This window comes from Bubalus kerabau, chromosome 11, assembly GCF_029407905.1.
Source record: "Bubalus kerabau isolate K-KA32 ecotype Philippines breed swamp buffalo chromosome 11, PCC_UOA_SB_1v2, whole genome shotgun sequence".
Classification (NCBI taxonomy): domain Eukaryota; kingdom Metazoa; phylum Chordata; class Mammalia; order Artiodactyla; family Bovidae; genus Bubalus; species Bubalus kerabau.
The window spans coordinates 71,311,984-71,324,790 of record NC_073634.1 but is presented as its reverse complement, the minus strand read 5'-3'; the positions used below and the strand labels follow the sequence as shown (position 1 = coordinate 71,324,790).

The following is a 12,807-nucleotide window of genomic DNA, read 5'->3' as shown; positions in this document are numbered from 1 at the left end:
TTAGTCTTTTTAGGTTCTACATGTAAGTGATGTAATACAGTATTTGTTCCTTCTCTATCCACATTGCCTTAATTTGCTGTGTAGTAAATTTTGAAATCAGGAGTGACAGTCCTTCTACTTTGTTCTTTCTCAAGATTTTCTGGCTCTTGCAGGTCCCTTGCATTTCCATATGAATTTTAGGATCATTTTGTCAATTTCTGCAGAAAAAGGCATCTAGGATTTTGATAGGAATACATTACATTGGATCTGTAGATCAATTTGAAGAGTAGTGCCATCTTAATAAGATCAACTCTTCTGGTTCATGAACATGAAAAGATGCCTTTCCATTTTCTAGGTCTTTAACTTCTTTCAGTTATGTTTTGTAGTTTTCACTGTACAAGTCTTCCATTGCTTTGGTTGCTTAGTTTGTTTTCATCTTTGAACTTAGTCTAAGGTACTTTTTTCCATAAAGAAAAATACCATTTTCATGTAATCAAATGAGTCATAATTTTAAACTGGGTCAAATATTTGAATAGTTATTTCCCCAAAGAGATAGACATATGACTAAATAAGCATGTGAAATGTGACCAACATCATTATTCACTAGGGAAATGTAGTAAAAACCATGGTTGAGGTACCACTCCACACCCATTATAATCTAATGGCCATAACCAAGGAGACAATAACACATGTTGGCCAGGAAATGGAGAAAGTTTGTGAGAATGTATAATGGTGCTGGTGTAATGTAAAATGGCACAGTCACTTTGGAAAACATTTTGGCAGTTTCTTAAAACGTTACACTTAAACTTACCCCGAAGTGTTAGTTGCTCAGTCATGTCCGACTCTTTGTGACTCCACAAACCGTAGCCCGCCAGGCTTCTCTGTCCATGGGATTCTCCAGGCAAGAATACTGGAATGGATTGCCATTCCCTTCTCCAGAGGAACTTCCTGACCCAGGGATCAAACCCTGTTTTTTTGCACTGCACGCAGATTCTTTACCATTTGAGCTACAGGGAAGTCTGACTACTCCTATTCATCAGTGTTGTTTTTTTAACTTCTTTATTGAGGTAAATGTAAAATTACCCTACCACCCATTAATTGTAATTCTCGGTTTCTACTCAAGAGTAATGAAGACAATTGTCTACATAAAGACTTGCATGTTAATGTGCTCGACAGTATTGTTCATGATAACCCTGAAGTGGAAACCATCCAAGTATGTATAAGGATCAATGGATAAACAAAATGATATAGCCATACAGTGGAATGCCATTCAGCAGTGTAAAGGAATGAAGTACTGATTCATGCTACGATGTGGTAGAACCTTGAAAACATGTTGAGTGAAAGAAGCCAGACATAAAAGGCCTCATATTGTATGATTCCATCTATATGAAATGTCCAGGAAAGGTAAATCTATAGAGACGGAAAGTAGGTTAGTGATTACCTAAGGGTGGGCATGGTGATTGACTCCAGAAGGCAAGAGGGCTCTTTTATGAGGTGGTAGAAGTGTTCTAAAACTTAATTGTCGTGATGGATACCCAACTCTATAAACAATAAATATTATTGAATTTTATGCTTAAAATGGGTTTATGTTACGGTATGTAAAACATACCCCAGTCAGTTCAGTTCAGTTCAGTTGCTCAGTCATGTCCAACTCTTTGCGACCCCATGAATCGCAGCACGCCAGGCCTCCCTGTCCATCACCAACTCCCGGAGTTCACCCAGACTCACATCCATCGAGTCAGTGATGCCATCCAGCCATCTCATCCTCTGTCGTCCCCTTCTCCTCCTGCCCCCAATCCCTCCCAGCATCAGAGTCTTTTCCAATGAGTCAACTCTTCGCATGAGGTGGCCAAAGTACTGGAGTTTCAGCTTCAGCATCATTCCTTCCAAAGAAATCCCAGGGCTGATCTCCTTCAGAATGGACTGGTTGGATCTCCTTGCAGTCCAAGGGACTCTCAAGAGTCTTCTCCAACACCACGGTTCAAAAGCACCAATTCTCCGGCGCTCAGCCTTCTTCACAGTCCAACTCTCACATCCGTACATGACCATAGGAAAAACCATAGCCTTGACTAGATGGACCTTTGTTGGCAAAGTAATGTCTCTGCTCTTCAATATGCTATCTAGGTTAGCATAACTTTCCTCCCAAGGAGTAAGCGTCTTTTAATTTCATGGCTGCAGTCACCATCTGCAGTGATTTTGGAGCCCCCCAAAAATAAAGTCTGACACTGTTTCCACTGTTTCCCCATCTATTTCCCATGAAGTGATGGGACCAGATGCCATAATCTTTGTTTTCTGAATGTTGAGCTTTAAGCCAACTTTTGCACTCTCCTCTTTCACTTTCATCAAGAGGCTTTTTAGTTCCTCTTCACTTTCTGCCATAAGGGTGGTGTCATCTGCATATCTGAGGTTATTGATATTTCTCCCGGCAATCTTGATTCCAGCTTGTGCTTCTTGAATAGGAAAAATTAATTATTTCTAGATTTAATGTTTACTATTTTCTGGATTCTGGGTTTTGTGTCATGTGGGCCATCTTCAATCTGACATCCTTAAAAAATATTTTAAGAAAAAATTCCCTCCTCTTTTTGTTCTAATGTATTGATGGTTCCATTTTTTGTGTGTTTGAATGTTTTATCTGCTTGGAATGTATTTGAGAACAGAAAGTGAGATAGGATGAATAATAACATTTTTAGAAGTCAAATTTCTGTCTCCCAATAAAATTTTATTCTGTACCCAATAAATTAAGAAAACTAGAAACAATGTTCAGAATCTTTTCTACTGAAATACTTGCACCTATATACTAAGGTCAGTGTTTAAGTTGTTAATTGCAACATTGTCTAGAACTAAAACTCATTAATAGAGATGGTTCAACTGTGGTAAAATATTAAGAATGCAAACTTGAGGACACTGAGTATAATATAACTCAATTTTTCTAAAACCAAAATCCCACATTTGTACATATATATATTTATTGATTGATAAACACAGAAAATAGTCTGATGGATATATGCCAGCCTGTTAACTGTATTTACTCTTGAAAAGTGAGGATTTGTGGGGTGGAAGGGCAAGTGGGGGTAGTGAAAGTAGGGCATAAAAGGGTCATTAGTCCTTTAGTCTGCTTTTGCAAAATCATAGACTTAAATGATTTATAAAATAAACTATAACTGGCAAATAGTTCCTCCCTTAATGAGCAAAGTTGTTCTGTTTTTTCACCTTAATAATAACATGAAATCATCATCATTGGTGTAATTTTAAAATTGATTTATATATAAAGCAATCTGAAGCTCAGAATTTAAAAGATTTGGTCATAGAGATAATCAGCTTTGGAACAACATTCGTTCCTAAGAAACCACGTTTGACTGATTGAGAATACCTACCAAAAAAGTGTATTGACCTCAGAAGGAAGTGCTGTGTAAACAGGCTAATGTCTCTAGGTGTTTTTAAAGGGGTGATTTTGCCCCCCAAGAGGACATTTAGCAATATCTGGAGACATTTTTGGTTTTTTATAACTTGGGGAGGACTCGTTGACTGCTACTGGCATCTAGTGGTGGAGACCCGGGATGCCACTAAACATCCTGTGACACAGAGGATAGCCCCGCATAATAGTTGTTGTTCAGTTGCTCAGTTGCGTCTGACTCTTTGTGACCCCCATGAACTGCAGCATGCCAGGCTTCCCTGTCCTTCCTTATCTCCCAGAATTTGCTCAAACTCATGTCCATCGAGTTGGTAATGCCACCCAACCATCTCATCCTCTGTCATCCCCTTCTCCTCCTGCTCTCAGTCTTTCCCAGCATTAGGGTCTTTTCCAATGAATCAGCTCTTCACATCAGGTGGCCAAAGTATTGGAGCTTCAGCTTCAGTATCAGTCCTTCCAATGAGTATTCAGGGTTGATTTCCTTTAGGATTGACTGATTTGATCTCCTTGCTGTCCAAGGGGCTCTCAAGAGTCTTCTCCTGCATCACAGTTAGAAAGCATCAATTCTTAGGCACTCAGCCTTCTTTCTGGTCCAATTCTCACATCTGTACATGATGGAAAGACTATAGTTTTGACTATATGGACCTTTGTCGGCAAAATAATGTCTCCACTTTTCAATATACTGTCTAGGTTGGTCATAGCTGTTCTTCTGAGGAGCAAGCGTCTTTTAATTTCATGGCTTCACTCACCATCTGCAGTGATTTTGGAGCCCAAGAAAATAAAAGTCTGTCACTGTTTCCATTGTTTCCCCATCTATTTGCCATGAAGTGATGAGACCAGATGCCATGATCTTTGTTTTTTGAATGTTGAGTTTTAAGCCAGCTTTTTCACTCTCCTCTATCACTTTCATCAAGAGGCTCTTTAGTTCCTCTTTGCTTTCTGCCACAATGGTGGTGTCATCTGCATGTCTGAGGTTACTGATATTTCTCCCAGCGGTCTTGATTCCAGCTTGTGCTTCATCCAGCCTGGCATTTCGCATGATGTACTCTCCATATAAGTTAAATAAGCAGGGACAACCTTGACGTACTCCTTTCCCAATTTTGAACCAGTCTGTTTTTCCATGTCCAGTTCTAACTGTTGCTTCTTGACCTACATACAGGTTTCTCAGATGCAGATAGAGTGGTCTGGTATTCCCATCTCTTTAAGAATTTTCCACTGTTTGTTGTGATCCAGACAGTCAAAGACTTCAGGGTGGTCAGTGAAACAAAAGTAGATGTTTTTCTGGAATTCCTGTGCTTTTTCTATGATCCAGCAGATGTTGGCTATTTGATCTATGGTTCCTCTGCCTTTTCTAAACCCAGCTTGTACATCTGGAAGTTCTCCATTCACGTACTGTTGAAGCCTAGCTTGAAGGATTTTGAGTATTACCTTGCTAGCATGTGAAATGAATTCAATTGTGCAGTAGTTTGAACATTCTTTGGCTTTGCCCTTCTTTGGGACTGGAATGAAAACTGACCTTTTCCAGTCTTGTGGCCACTGCTGAGTTTTCCAAAACTCAGCATATCGAGTTTGCTGGCATATCAAGTGCAGCACTCTAAGAATATCATTTTTTAGGTTTTGAAATACCTCAACTGGAATTCCATCACCTTCACTAGCTTTGTTCCTAGCAATACTTCCTAAGGCCTACTTGACTTCACACTCTAGGATGTCTGGCTCTAGGTGAGTAATCACACCATTGTGGTTGTCCAGGTCATTAGGACCTTTTTTTGTATAGTTCTGTGTATTCTTGCTACCTCTTCTTAATATCTACTGCTTCTGTTAGGTCCATACTGTTTGTGTCCTTTATTGTGCCCATCTTTTCATGAAATGTTCCCTTTTTCTAGAAGAGATCTCTAGTCTTTCCCATTCTATCGTTTTCCTCTATTTCTTTGCATTGTTCACTTAAGATGGCTTTCTTATCTCTCTTTGGTATTCTTTGGAACTCTGCATTCAGATGGATGTATCTTTCCTTTTCTTCTTTGCCTTTAGTTTGTCTTCTTTTCTCAGCTATTTGAAAGGCCTCTTCAGACAGCCACTTTGCATTTTTGCATTTCTTTTTCTTGGAGATGGTTTTGGTTACCACTTCCTGTGCAGTGTTATGAACGTCCTCCATAATTCTTCAGGCACTCAGTCAGATCTAATCCCTTGAATCTATTTGTCACTTCAACTGTATAATCATTAGGGATTTGATTTAGGTCATACCTGAATGGCCTAGTGGTTTTCCCTACTTTCTTCAATTTAAGTCTGAATTTTGCAATAAGGAGTTCATGATATGAGCCACAATCATCCTGGTCTTGCTTTTGCTGATTGTATAAAACTTCTCATCTTTGGCCACAAAGAATATAATCAGTCTGATTTTGGTATTGACCATCTGGTGATGTCCATGTGTAGAGTTGTCTTTTGTGTTGTTGGAAGAGTGTGTTTGGTATGACCAATGCGTTCTCTCAGGAAAACTCTGTTAGCCTTTGCCCTGCTTCATGTGTATTCCAAGGCCAAACTTGCCTGTTACTCCAGGTATCTCTTGACTTTCTACTTTTGCATTACATTCCTCTGTTATGAAAAGGACATCTTTTTTTGGTGTTAGTTCTAGAAGGTCTTGTTGGTCTTCATAGAACTGGTCAACTCCAGCTTCTTTGGCATTAGTGGTTGGGGCATAGACTTGGATTACTGTGATGTTGAATGGTTTGCCTTGGAACAAACCGAGATCATTCTGTCATTTTTGAGATTGCACCCAAGTACTGCATTTCGAACTCTTTTGTTGACTATGAGAGCTACTCCATTTCTTCTAAGAGATTCTTGTCCACGATAATAGATATAATGGTCACCTGAATTAAATTCACCCATTCCCATCCATTTTAGTTCAGATTCCTAAAATGTCAATGTTCCCTCTTGCCATCTCCTGTTTGACCACATCCAATTTACCTTGATTCATGGACCTAACATTCCAGATTCCTATGCCATGTTGTTCTTTACAGCATCGGACTTTACTCCAATACCAAATACATCTACATCTGGGTGTCGTTTCCACTTCAGCTCAACCTCTTCATTCCTTCTGGAGCTATTTATCTGCTCTTCTCCAGTAACACATTGAACACCTACGGACCTGGGGGCTTCATCTTCCAGCATTATATCTTTTTGCCTTTTCATACTGCTCATGGGGTTCTCAAGGCAAGAATGCTGAAGTGGTTTGGTATTCCCTTCTCCAGTGGACCACGTTTTGTCAGAACTCTCCACCATGACCCATCTGTCTTGAGTAGCCCTACACAGCATGGCTCATGGTTTCATTAAGTTACACAAAGCTGTGATCCATGTGATCAGTTTGGTTAGTTTTCTGTGATTATGGTTTTCATTCTCTCTGCCTTCTGATGGATGAGGATAAGAGGCTTGTGCAAGCTTCCTGATAGGAAGGACTGGCTTCCTTCCTATGTGGGGAAAATAGTCTTACTCTGGTGGGTAAAGCCATACTCAGTAAGTCTTTAATCTAAATTTCTGCTGATGGGTGGGGCCGTGTTCCCTCCCTGTAGTATCCAGCCCTAAATGTCTGTGGTGCCAAGGTGGAGAAACCCTACTATCAATCATATTTCACAAAACTTCATTCACTGAGTACATATTACATGGGGGATTAGTTCTTAGCACCAAAATGTAGGCATTCCTAGACTTTTCTTATTTGTACTTTTCAATTTGTTAATCAGTGGACTAGAGAAGATGTGAAGGGAGAGTCTTTTATCAAGACCATTCTTTGGGAACTTCCCTGGTGGTACTTAACTACTGGTGGTCCAGTAGTTAAGGGATATTGGTTTTTTCTATGATCCTCCAGTAGAGGGGATATCGGTTCGATCCCTGGTCTGGGAAGACTTCACATGCTGCAGAGAAAGTAAGCAAGTAAGCCCATGCACTGCAACTCGAGAAAGCCCTCGCACAGCAACACTCAGCACACCTGGAAAAAAAAAAAAAGACTGTTCTTTGGGGTCAGAGAGCAAAAGCAAAGCTCACACCTTATTTCAAAATCATAAGCAGATTTACCTTTTTAAAAAGCATTAAAAATATTAAACTTTAGTTAATAATATGCATGCTGCTGATACCTGCAGCTTGCTTTGAAATGCATCAAAATATGAAAGGGATTGATAGATGAAGAAAGGGATATGTAATAAACAAATATAGTAAAAGGTTAATTTTAGAATCTAGTGGGTGGGTATATGAAGGTTGACTGTATAATTCTGTTTTTTTATATGTTTGAAAATGTTCATAATGTTGGGGGGAAATCAGAAACAGAGATTCACATTCTTTTTAGCAGACACTGGGTTAGTGGCAACCACACTGCTGATTTTGATAAGTCGCCTCAGGCAAGTTACTTAACTTTTTGATTTTCATCTGAAAAGCCATTGTTGTTTGGCTCAAATATGGTGACACTAATATGGTGAGGTTCAAATGAAATAATGAACATAAAAGCATGTTGAAAAGCATAAAGTGCTCTAAAAATGCAGTGCATTACTCTTAGGAAGGCTGAGTGTTCGACTATTTACATACCTGGCTCTAGGTGTTTTTGAAAGCTCCCTGTGTAATGACATTAGCACTGTTTTACCTTCTTGTGATTGGAAGTATAAAACAGCCATGATAATTTCTATCAAATATTTCTCAAATATTTGTGAAAGACTTTCCTTTTCTAAAAGGAAAGAATCACTCTTTGTATAACTTTAATAGTTTTTTCCTGTTTTACTTACAGGCTGCCGTGGTCTCCACTTAGGGCAGTGGGAATCTTTGACTATGGAACATTGGGCATGAGCCTTGCCATTGGCTGGCCGAGAAGGAGGAGGCAGAATGTCTCCACTGTTACACCACAGAGTTCAAACTTCAGAAGACTTGAGTTAAACAGTGTTTTTTACTCTGCAAATTGTTGCATCCTCACTTGTCCTCTATGATCATCACAAACTAATGAAACACTTTTTAGGTCTTATGAATTCAGGTTATACTGTTTTCTGGATACTCTGGCAATTGATACAGGTAAGATTGGTCTGAGTTTTGTGGGGAATGGTGAAAGAGAACTCATCTTTCCCATTCTCCAGTCGCTCAAGTCAAACATCTCTGCATGTTGAAATCAGGTTAACTAGGGAATTCCTTGGCAGTCCAGTGGTTAGGACCCTGTGCTTCCACTGCCATTGATCCCTCGGTGTGGTCAGAAAAAGATTAGGTTAACCTAGCTTGTTGTATAAAACAAGACTGAATCTTGAGAAATATTTCAGTTATTACATTAGGCCTTAAAAACTAGAGAGATGCAAAATGCAAAGTTTCCTACACTTTTATTTGAGGGTTTAAATGGATGTTTTCTTTGAGGGTACAGTTTGATAGCTTCTACAGTGGATAGCTTCTTTTCATTTTACTTTTCTGTACTACATATTGTAAGTGATTTTAACTGTGTGTGTGTTTGTACATGTATACTCGGGCTGATGAGCTTATTGTCCTTTCTAGAACCTGTGAAAAATGGAACCAAACTCTCTAAGGACCAAAGTTCCAGCTTTCTTATCTGATTTGGGGAAGGCCACATTGAGGGGGATCAGAAAGTGTCCCCGATGTGGCACATACAATGGAACCCGGGGATTGAGCTGTAAGAACAAGACATGTGGAACCATTTTCCGGTACGGTGCCCGGAAGCAGCCTAGTGTTGAAGCTGTCAAAATCATCACAGGCTCCGATCTGCAAGTCTACTCAGTGCGGCAAAGAGACCGGGGCCCCGATTACCGATGCTTTGTGGAGCTAGGTGTTTCAGAGACAACCATCCAGACGGTGGATGGGACCATCATCACTCAGCTGAGCTCTGGCCGGTGTTATGTTCCCTCATGCCTGAAAGCTGCCACCCAGGGCGTTGTGGAGAACCAGTGCCAGCACATCAAGCTGGCAGTGAACTGCCAGGCAGAGGCCACCCCTCTGACTCTAAAGAGCTCGGTCCTGAATGCCATGCAGGCCTCCCCAGAAACCAAGCAAACCATCTGGCAGTTGGCCACGGAACCCACAGGTCCCCTTGTACAGAGGATTACTAAAAACATTTTGGTGGTGAAATGCAAAGCAAGCCAGAAGCATAGTTTGGGGTATTTACATACATCCTTTGTGCAGAAAATCGGTGCCAAAAGCTTGCCTGAACGCCGTTTCTTCTGCTCCTGCCATACTCTAAAGTCACACAAGTCGAATGCTTCCAAGGATGAGGCAGTCCAGAGATGCATTCATTTCTTTGCTTGCATCTGTGCCTTTGCCAGTGACGAGACATTGGCTCAGGAATTCTCAGACTTCCTAAACTTTGATTCCAGCGGTAGGTGGTGTGGTTGACACATTTACTCTGTTTTTCTAAAACGGCAATGAAAGAGTCTCACTGATGGCATTTGGAGATTGTCCTAGCAACCTTCAGAAGCAGTTGCTAGATAAATCCAAAGAAAAGCATTCCTTCTTTTAATTCCAGTCAGCACACTTGCATGAAGGTTGGTTGGTTGGTTGAAATTAACGATAATGAAACTTGGGCATTTTCACTGAGACAATGAATCAAGCAAAGTTAGCTTTGCTTTGATTTTTTAACTTTTCTACAGGTGCCCTATGTTAGTAAAAACAAAGAACAAACAAAAAGTACCTTCTATTTTGTCTCGCTTGTTTCTTATCTTTGAAGATGGGGAAAACTAGTACCTTACTCAAAAAATCTTCTAAAGTTTCTACATAAAGACTTATGTTGTTCTTAACATTTTCATCTTGTGCTTTTATTTTCATTTCTGAATGATCTTTAGCTGGCAGCAACTCCCAAATTTTTTGTTTTACATTTCTCTGTAGAGCCTTTTATCATATTAATGGCCCATGAACAAGAACGTATGTTTGGGGAGTTCTTTAAAGGAACTGATTTTAAGCAGGCAGTCATGCTGTAATTTGTTTTGGGGATTTGGATTTTTTAGAAATTAATTTTTCTCTAGGTTGGGACCCATAGTTATTCATAGATAATATTAATAATTCAGAAATTTGTTTTATTTTAGGTCTAAAGGAGGTTATTGTGCCCCAGTTAGGTTGCCATTCAGAATCACCAGTATCAGCTTGTGAGTCTACTGCCTCTAAGCCAAAGAAGAGGAAAAAGGAGGAAGTATCTGGTGAGAAGCTGTTTCGTTTGTTTGTTGGTGGTGTGACCTTTAGATATTGTTTTACTGTGTTTTATGTGTTTCACTGAATATCAGCAAATAAAAGAGGTAATGTTGTTGCTGTCTAAAAAAAAGTTTTACCCTTATTGATAATTCTTTTTCAAGCTAAGAGTTGGTTCTGTTGGCCAAGTATAAGATCCACTCAAACTCTGCTTGTATTATTGATATGTTTGTTCATCCCTGAATCATTTCAAACTAGTTTTACACCTTAATCTGCCTTAGGATAGACTTACAAAGTTTTCATTGATAGGTGTCTGTTTAAAAATTTGTGATAGTGTTTAATTATATTTTCCATGATAATTTAGAAATATACTTTGTTTTCTGCATTTTCAGCAGGTGGCATTATATGTGTATTTTTTTTTCTTTTTTAATTCAAATATATCAGTGTCAGTTAAGAACTCATATAAATCAGTGTGAAAATGCTAAAGTATCATAGTTGATAAGTGTTAAAAGACCTAGACTCTGAATGAAAGGAAAATATTACCTGGTCTGCACATGTGGACCAAACTCCAGACTCACTAGTGAAGAGAGAAATGCAAATGTTTTATAAAAACAAAATTAAAACAAGATACTTTAGGATACCAAGTTGGCAAAGCTTTTTTTTTTGCGTGATGAGGCCACAGGCAAATTGGTCTCTTCAGCGTGGCTAATGTAGTGTAAGTTGCTTTAGTCATTTGTGAAAGTAGTTTGCAGTATTTGTTAAGAACCTTGAAAAATGTTCCTATCCATAGAGGGAATATTACTGGAGGCGGGTCAAGTGATTGTGCATGGCTTAGGTGCTGGGAAGTTGGAGAAAGATGGAGAGACAGCGACTTGGTTATTTCTGTGTTTTTGAGAGAGACTTCTGGCAGCAATATAGAGCAGAGATTGTGGTTAAATGTTTACTTATGAGTCTTTCCCCAGAAAACTTGAAATTAAAAAAAAATAAAATTTATACCCTGTAACTCAGTAATTCTACTTTTAAATAATCTTTTTTAAAGGAAATAATCCTTGATATAGGAAAAACATTTTGTCCAGAGATGCTCATTAGGTATTTGTTTATGGTAATGAAAAATTAGAAGCAACTAAAGGGCCAACCACTGGGGATAGTTAAACAAACCACTTGAGAGAATGCCAGGCAGCCATTAAAATTGACTGTAAGGAGTTTGTAGAAATGTTAGATCACTCAGGTAGCCAGATAAAGTACAGAATACTCAATTCAATTTGAATTTCATACAAACAGTGAATAATTTTTTGGGTGTAAGTATTTCCCATGTAATTTTTGGGACACATTTACAATTAAAAATTATTTGAAATTAAAAAAATTTTTTTTGCTAAATCTGGTAATCCTGGTATAATTTTTGTTGTTGTTCGACTCTTTGTGACCCCATGGACTGCAGCTTGCCAGGCCTCCTTGTCCATCACCTTCTCTTGGAGTTTCCCCAAGTTCATGTCCATTGAATTGATGATGCCATCCAGCCTTCTCATCATCTGTCACCCTCTTCTGCTTCTGCCTTCAATCTTTCTCAGCATTAGGGTCTTTTCCAATGAGTCCACTGTTCATGTCAGGTGGCCAAAGTATTAGAGCTTCAGCTTCAGCATCTGTCCTTCCAATGAGTATTCAGGGTTGATTTCCTTTAGGATGTACTGGTTTGATCTCCGTGTTGTCCAAGGGACTCTCAAGAGTCTTCTCCAGCACCACAGTTTTGAAAGCATCAATTCTTTGGCACTCAGCCTTCTTTCTGGTCCAACTCTCACATCTGTACATGACTACTGGAAAGACTATAGCCTTGACTATGTGGACATTTGTCAGCAAAGTGATGTCTTTGCTTTTAACACACTGTCTAGGTTTGTCATAGCTTTCCTTCCAAGAAGCAGTTGTCTTCTGATTTCATGGCTGCAGTCACCATCCACAGTGATTTTGGAGCCCAAGAAGAGGAAATCTGTCACTGCTTCCACTGTTTCCCCTTCTGTTTGCCATGAAGTGATGGGACCAGATTCCCTGATCTTCATTTTTCCAATACTGAGTTTTAAGCCGGCTTTTTCACTTTCCTCTTTCACCCTCATCAAGAGGCTCTTTAGTTCCTCTTCACTTTCTGCCATTAGGGTGGTATCATCTGTATATCTGAAATTGTTGATATTTCTCCTAGCAACTCATCCAGCCCTGCATTTTGCATGATGTGCTCTGCATATAAGTTAAATAAACACAGTGACATTATACAGCCTTGTTGTACT

General features: G+C 39.3%; 1 protein-coding gene across 3 annotated transcripts in view; it reads left to right on the top strand.

Moving 5' to 3' along the window:
- The window catches only part of C11H2orf42 (chromosome 11 C2orf42 homolog), a 38,842-nt gene that overhangs the window by 4,667 nt on the left and 21,368 nt on the right, over window positions 1–12,807 (top strand). For all 3 annotated transcript variants that reach the window (XM_055540558.1, XM_055540559.1, XM_055540557.1), the window contains exons 2-4: window positions 8,154–8,431; window positions 8,897–9,731; window positions 10,435–10,545. In XM_055540558.1, coding sequence (XP_055396533.1) covers window positions 8,909–9,731; window positions 10,435–10,545 — 934 coding nt within the window. In that variant the 5' untranslated portion in view covers window positions 8,154–8,431; window positions 8,897–8,908. The remainder of the gene's footprint in view (window positions 1–8,153; window positions 8,432–8,896; window positions 9,732–10,434; window positions 10,546–12,807) is intronic.